At 28.4% G+C, this 8,314-nt stretch overlaps 1 protein-coding gene across 1 annotated transcript in view; it reads left to right on the forward strand.

Moving 5' to 3' along the window:
* Positions 1–8,314, forward strand: part of LOC136970220 (dynein axonemal heavy chain 3-like) — a 53,104-nt gene that overhangs the window by 44,689 nt on the left and 101 nt on the right. The window contains exons 27-29 of the mRNA XM_067264648.1: positions 5,950–6,133; positions 7,703–7,885; positions 7,956–8,182. Of these exons, the coding sequence (XP_067120749.1) occupies positions 5,950–6,133; positions 7,703–7,885; positions 7,956–8,182 (594 nt within the window). The remainder of the gene's footprint in view (positions 1–5,949; positions 6,134–7,702; positions 7,886–7,955; positions 8,183–8,314) is intronic.

Below are 8,314 nucleotides of genomic sequence, written 5' to 3' on the forward strand. Positions count from 1 at the left end.
ATACATTTTTGTAAATTTTCTGCTTTGTCCACATTTCCAGTGATTTGGATGCTTTTTCTATTACTTTTTTTTTAATCAAAATAAAAGAGTTTTACATGTGGACTTTATGAGAAAACAACATGGCTAACTTGCATGCAGTTGATTACAAAAAAAAAATGGTAATTCTTCTGCTGCACAACAGAAGGTATCTTGTCATATTTTTTCTTTTTATTATAACATTTTCTTCACTCTGGCAGTGAATCCCTTGTAAAAATGGGAGATTTTTCTCTATTGTAAAAGAATAGCATCAAATTAGAATTCAGAATTTGACCAATTATGTTGGTGATTGAGTAGTGCTTTATCTCAGATATTACATTGTTTTCAACTTTGTGTTTCTAGTGTCAGTTCTGATCTTTATTAGCATTAGCTTTGCTTTTTGGTCACATATGGGCAGTAGCATTAGGTTATCATGTGTTTACTATTTATGATAATCTATGGTTTATCCATCTAGATTCATTGAAGAATTGCTTGCTTAAGTAGCCTACCATGTAAGCAGAAATAAAATTTTATTTATTACAATACAATATATAAAAAATAATTAAGGAATCAGAAAAAACATTAATCCTCATCTATAAAAGTTTCAAGAATGTGGTTTGTGTATTGGATTGGTTCAGTTGGTGTGTCCTTATTTTGAAGTTTCACAATATGGTAACTAATTATAAACAGAGACAAATAAACACAAGCTTTTATCTTATCTTACTTTATGCTCTTTGGACATTAAGATGGCTTTTATCATGCTTATTATGAATTCAACTAGTGCCAATGAGGTAACAAGATGCTGAAGAACAGAAGTGATGTATTTTTATATGAATTAAACCAGTCATAAAAATGTTTGAGGTTTTGACCTATGCTGAAACATGAATTTCTTAGGGTGTCAGGTTGTAGTCTTTATTGCCTGTATTGTTTGATCATTTTATGAATTTGCTAAGTTTTTATTATTTTTACTACTTATTTTTCATATTAATTTATGTTTATGAAATTTTCTCTTTTTTATATTTGATAATGTAGTTTATTTAGATTTAGTTTTGAATTTTTAAAATTTTTACAATGAATTATGATACATTCAAAATTACTTTTAAAAACTCTTAGTTATATTTTGTGAAATTATTGACATCATGTTACTTAGCTGATTTTTTGAATTATATATATCCATTTTTATATAAAATGCTATAAGTATGCTCATCATCATCATCATCATCATCATTAACCCGGGCATGTTGCCTGTTGGTGTCTGATGCCTTTTCCACTATTTTCTTCCATTTCTCTCTATCCATTGCTGTATAAGTATGCTGCTAGACATAGAAATCCTTACTATATTAGTTAAGAGAATTAGTCAATTTATAAAAAACACTTTCAATAAAATACTTTGAATATTTTCAACATTTACAGACTGTCTTCATTAAGAACTGAAATTTTAGAGATTTGAAGGAAATTGTTTAGAAGTGAATCAATTTAAAATCTTTTTTTTTATACAAAAAGAAATGTCATAAGACAATTGATATCCTCCCCTTGAAAATAATGCCCTAACAAAAGATGAAAATACAAATAACAAAGAATAAAAATCAATAGACATGATAAAAATATGATAAAAATATATACTTGAATAAAAACTAAAGGATTATATATTATAAAGTAACTGTTTACAAATATGTTTAATATGTAGAAAATCTTTATGTAGAGATTGTTCCACAAAGCCTATATTCTGAATAGACCAATAGAAAAGGATCTGAAAAAAATGGAAAGCTTAAAAGATGAGGTTAAAAACAAGTGTAGTTATGAGTAAAGCGTAACAGAACTCTTAGGTACAGCCAGTCAGAATAAATGGAACCATTCTCTTGTGTTGAGCAATGTTAAAACAACTAATTAGCAAGCATCATTTTTAAGCAATACATGACTAAAAATAATAATTAAAACAAAAATAGTGTGAAAAAATTTTGTTTTTAATCAACATTTAAAAATTTTAATGGACTAAACCATGTACAATTACCAACACAAGGTGAATAAAACATGAACTGGTTAATGGGATTGTGTTCTCTTATCAATAGCATTTCCCATATAAAAATTTGTTTTGGGTTGGAGACTCTTTAATAATACTATATTTTTCCAATGTGGGGTGTATCCATCTCCTAAAACATATTTTACAAGCTCTGTATGAATAGACCCTGTGAGCATTGGGAACATCAACACCTTTATTGATGGTAATTTGATGCTCCCAAATAAGTTTTTATTTATCTTGATGTTGTACCAATGTATATTGTCAGAGTGAATTGTGGGAAGGAAGGGAGACAAGAATAGCATATATACTCAGGCCTCGGAGTCGCTCACTTTTCTCACTTGTACTCACTTTTCTGAAGTATCCTCACTTTTCTCACTTTTCAGGTCATTTTCTCACTTTTTTGGTCATTTTCACGTGCTTAATTAAGATGTGGGGCAAACCAAAAATAATTTTAAAGCCAAACGAATTGCCGAATTATCGGACTATCAGAATAGAATTTTTTAGAAGAAAATACGCGGCCCTGAGCAGACTCAAAATTGCAACTGCCCGCTCAGTGTCGTTAGGTTATAGAAAACAAAAATTTATTTAACGTATTTAAAAAAATCTTTTATGCACTTAAAAAATCCCTCTCATTACAAATTCAGAAGCCAGTGTTGAGTAAAGTTATGTACTCATGCCATATTTTCATTATTCGCCAAAATCTACCTTATCCGAATTGCATTTCCTTCTACAGAGTTTAAAAATAAGTATTCTAAGCATCCCTGCAGTTTTGGCTGTTTTCTAAGAAAATCACTAAAGTCCTTTTGCAGGGGAAAGCACATTACGCAGAGGGATTAATCTCTCAAGCTGACAACACTGCTGCCGCTTTTAAATTCAAAATATATAATTATTAAAATTAACACGAGATAGTAGCGTAACCTCCTACCACTAAAAAAGATTTCGTTTCTGACCATTTAGTTATCCTGGTTATAGCCCAATAATTTGGCAGATTATTTGGTTTTAATTAACAATCGGGTTATGGAGTTGTCGTTTACAAAAATATTTTTTTACTTGATTTATCTTTAAATAATTTCATAAACTTGAGTTTAATAAAATTACTTTAATGATTTCATAGCATATTGTTAACGTTAAATCACATCTACATCTTCCCATAAATGTATGTTTAAATTGACTACAAGTATAATTATTCCATATAGTAAGTGTTATTTTCATAAAATGTGTGATTACTTTGCTTGTGAAATATCCATTTTTTAATCTTCTCTTATGCCGATTATAATTGTGCATTAATTGAGAGACTAAAAAAGTAAACGAAAATGTAAATTCATATTTACATATAAAATTTACCAAATAAATTAAAATATTCGAAGTGTTGTAAAAAGTACAACACGTAATTGCTTGTGAGAAAGATTTTCACAGGCTTCCCAAAGGTTAACAACTTTGCAACGATGTTGGTTTTTATTCATCTGCAGGAAAAAGTTTTTTGTTATTTATGAAATCATTAATAAAATATTATTTTACTTATATTATTTGGAGTATATTTATTTCAGATTTATTATTTTATTTGGAAATCAATATTTACACATCTCGAAGCATTAAAAAATAAACAGTTTCTGATAATGATAAATATCCGAGAATAGCCAAATTAGTGAAATCAGCATCGAAAATCCCGTTCCCATGAATGAGAGGATCAATTTTATGCCGGGCACTTTCTCCTGATAGAGCATCAGTGTTGGAAAGAATGCTTAATTCACTTTTGATTGTTAAGGAGGGACTAAACATGTATGACCAAAGCCCACACCTTGTACCTATTGCAAAGGACGACTGAAATTAGCTTCCTCGGTGCATAGAAATTATCAAGAACGATTGGAAAATGAAAAGAAGTTAAAAGAATAAGAGAAACGGAAAAAAGAGCACAGAAATGTTTTGAAGAACAACAAAAGAAAGCTGTTCGTAACATGAAGATTATGGAACGGCAACTGAGTTTAAACCAGAAAAATGTAGAAGAAAATGAAATACATGCGACAGTCTAAGTTTTGTTAGAAGCAGCAAACAAAAAAACTGGAGAAGGCTATTAACAGCAAGAACATGAATGAAGTACAAGCAGCACGTGTGATGCTTATTAGTGTTAAGTGTTCAAAAGCAAGAGGAAGCGAAATAGAAGGAAGTTGATAACATGCAGAATAATCTTAATAAAAGAACATCATCTTTCATGACTGATTATTTACAGAAGCCAAAGACTTTTCAAGTATTCATGGTTTACTGGAAATACAGAAGCCACTGGTTATCGGGAAACAGAAAAAAAAAACGCGATATAACCGAGTAATAAAAATTCTGGGCTTTTACTAAACAGATTATACATGCTATGGAATCTCTGTTCTTTCATCAGCAAGTGTTTCTGATATAAAATAAGCTTAGTTTTTCAATCCTGAATTTTATTCGTAGGTTATATCGAATTAATTGACGTTTACGTAAACATCGAAACCATGAACGCCCATTTAGCATTGTTTCTTTAACAATGACATTGAAAGACAAATACTGTCGATATAAAAACAAACATCAATTGCGATTTTATTATACAGTACTATATAAATCGCTTATTAGAAATTCGTGTAGTTTATATTTTTCAATAAAAATTATAAATGCTGTAATTGAAAATTTAAAAAAAATGAATATTGAATATATAATAGAACATCAAAACTTATAAAATTACAGAGTAAAAATTCTCTAAAAAGCAAAATGAAGTTACTACTGTATAAAAATTTTAGAAGTTTTCGTTCAGAATTAGAGAGATCTTTTCCTTACACGTTATGCGGTGAATTCGAAATTTCACACCTTTATGTGAATTGACGCAATACCGTTAATTCACATAAATGTATGAAATTTCGAATTCACAGAAACTTGTAAATGAGGAGACTGTACTTAAAACTAATAAATAAACAACTTTTATATCAAAAGGAAACAAATGACAATCGATCTATCCACCTGTTCTGCATATTTAGCTCTTTCTTGTATTTCGTTGCAAATAGAAATTCAGTGGTAATTGGTAATTTAAAATTAATTGACTCAAATGCTTTTAAAATTTAGGGGACCAAAAAAACGCGATATAACGAGTGGCTACTATATTACAGTATATACAGAAATTTTTAAAATGTGTTTAACCATAACAGAATAAAAAGAAATAACAATTTTTACTGCTGTTTTGCTGAGTTTTCCTTCTGTGTTTTCACTTTGTTTTGTCACTATTGCACTCACTTTTTATTCACTTTTTCTGTATTTCAACTCACTTTTCTCACTTTTTCAAAGGGGAAATAGCACTCCTAGGCCTGTATACTTGAGTGTTCTAACACTGAAGTGATCTATCCATGACCAACAATCTTCTTAAACTTGGGAAGGAGCAATCGGTAGCTTATATCCATGTTTTTTAAATAATTTAATAAGCTTTACTGAAAATTTAGTTACCCAAAAGGGATGGATGATGCACAAACAATAATCATATTTAGTGTAAAGATAGTGTATGGGAACAACAAATCGTGCACCTTACAGAATACATAATTAAAGTTACTTTCAACATATCTAGCCAATTGGATAGTATCCATTTCTTCTTTCTAATGAATTGGTTGAAGATGCTAGAACATAAACTATGCATATCAATGCACTCTTAGCCATATGTTTGTATAATTGTGATTGCCAGGAATTATAGTCAGTGGAGCATTAAATTTGTGGTATATCCCTAACCTTAAATTATGATCCTGTGGATAATGTGTAAATCTAAAAAGAAAATCTCAAAAGTTATGAATATTATAGTATTCATACATACTATAGTTCTATAAAACTTGTTTTACTATTATACACTTTCAATAATATTAATAAGATACCAGATTATATATATTTCAAAATACATATTGGTTTTTCAGGAGACGTAAAGGAGTATATGGACCTCATATAGGAAAAACATTTATTATGTTCATAGATGATATAAATTTGCCAAATGAGCAGCAATCCATAATGCAGTCACCAATTGAATTATTACATCAGTGGTTTAATTGTGGATATTGGTATGATCAAAAAGATTTTTCTGCAGTTGAAATAGCAGATGTTGTAAGTAAAACATCAAATAAATAAATATTAGAAAATTTGCAAAATGCAAAAAAGTTTTTCAAATTATTTAAAAAAATTTTTCTTAATATTCTTTTATTTTTCTAAAGAATAATAATAAATTTATAGGTGAAGGATCCAAGATAAAAATTAAAATTGTTATTAAAATCTTTTGTTTAATGTTATTGTTTATTGTCTTGCTTGAATAGAAAAATTATTCAATTTATAGAAATAATACTATTGAACCTATCTGTCTCAAATCTCATAGAAATGATAAAAAATTCAAGATAAATAGGTTTTGAGATACAGAGATTCCTTCACAGTAAACAGTAGTGCCTGCACAGCAGGAACTTCTGGTTTATCTTGGTTTGATTGAAGGTGCAGTATTTTATTAATACAATAGAAAGTATGTACACACCTGTATTAAGTATAAATAAAAGATTTTTGACATACTTTAACAGAAATAGTTTGTCAATAGTTTCTGATGCCTGACTTTCTTCATCAGGCATCAGAAACTATGCAAGACAACCAATAAGATGCAACCAAAACTTGTAGCCAATTAGAGAAAAGAAACGTTAATTGCAAATATGTACTATATTGCAAGAGATGTTTCTCAACTGCATAAATTGCAGCTGAGAAGCGTCAAAATGTTGTCACTGATCTTTGAAATTGTAATTGACCCTTCAATCCATAATGTGAGATATAAATGTGTTGGGAGAAAATTATTTGAGATAAACATAGAAAATATATTGAATTTAGGCTGAATGTGCAAGGGAAAAATAAATTTTGAGATAAACATATTTAAGATAGACAGCTTTAACTGTATATAAAATTTTCATACACATATTTACTATTAAATTCAAAAAGAATCTCTCTCAGCAAATGAATATGGAGTATGTCATAGTGGAATTATTTTAAGTATAAAAATGTATTTATTTCTAAAACTTTTGTTTAATTCCTTCTATCCTATAAATAATTTTTAATACATTTGATAGATTTATTCAAGCCTATAATGGGACAATGAATGATGAGAGACAGACTCCAAAATATCCAGGTCAAACACTGATGAAAATTTTTGATATTTCAACCTAGATTTGAATCTGTATCTCTCAAAGAGACAGGATGGTGTCTTTATCACCTTAACCCTCTGGCTGTCTTATTTTTTGAACTCTTTCCTCTTTGTGTATATTAAAAGAATCTTTTATTCATGCTCTTTTTATGTTTGTTAGACCTGCAGTAAGATAGTCAAATAATGGGAGATCAAGGCTGATATATCTGACCCATGCTATTAATTAAAATTTCTGAAGATTCAACATATATCTTTTAAAAACAGGCATTATCTTAACTACTTTGACTATCTAGTCATCTATTATAATAGATTATAAATGCAAAATATAACACTGTAATCTTAACCAGCATAAGCTATGGTTACAGTGTTATATTTTACAATCATAAAGAGCACCAATTTGTGAATTATCCAAGTTTATAAATGTTTACTATAAAACTTAATTGTTTATGCTTAACTCAAATATTAAATATGCAATTAATTTATTTTATTTTCTATGTTTTTAGCATCTGCTATCAGCAATGCGCTTACTGCATCCAAATTCTAATAACATTAAATCATGCTTTGTTCGTCATATGAATATTCTGACATTCAATGAATATGAAGAAAAAGAAGTAGTTAAAATATTTGGCACAATAATTGATTTTCATTTTGATGAATACAAATCTGAAATAAAAGATTTAGGGAAAGTAAGAAATTCTTTGTTTATTGAATAAAAAATATTATTATTTAATAATTAAATGAGATCTATTATTTTAGATTGTGATTTCAGCCACAAAATCAGTTTATTTATCTATGATTAAAAGTTTTGCACCCATTCCAACAAAATGCCATTATGTCTTCAATTTAAGAGAATTTTCTCGTGTTCTTGAAGGGATATTTCTTATTCATTCTTCTTGTCTAAAAGACTCTGATAAATTGATTCGTCTTTGGGTTCACGAAATGTATCGAGTATTTCACGATAAACTCATTAATGAAGATGACAGGCAAGTTCTATTAATCTGTAGATTTTAGTATTTAATTTTAATTAATCAGTAAATTAATTATATTTTTTTCAATAAAACTAATATAAGAAGTACTGTATTTAAAATTATTATTTTTTTTTTTTTCAATTTTCA

Source organism: Centruroides vittatus, unplaced genomic scaffold (assembly GCF_030686945.1).
Source record: "Centruroides vittatus isolate TY-2023 unplaced genomic scaffold, ASM3068694v2 contig_19, whole genome shotgun sequence".
NCBI lineage: Eukaryota > Metazoa > Arthropoda > Arachnida > Scorpiones > Buthidae > Centruroides > Centruroides vittatus.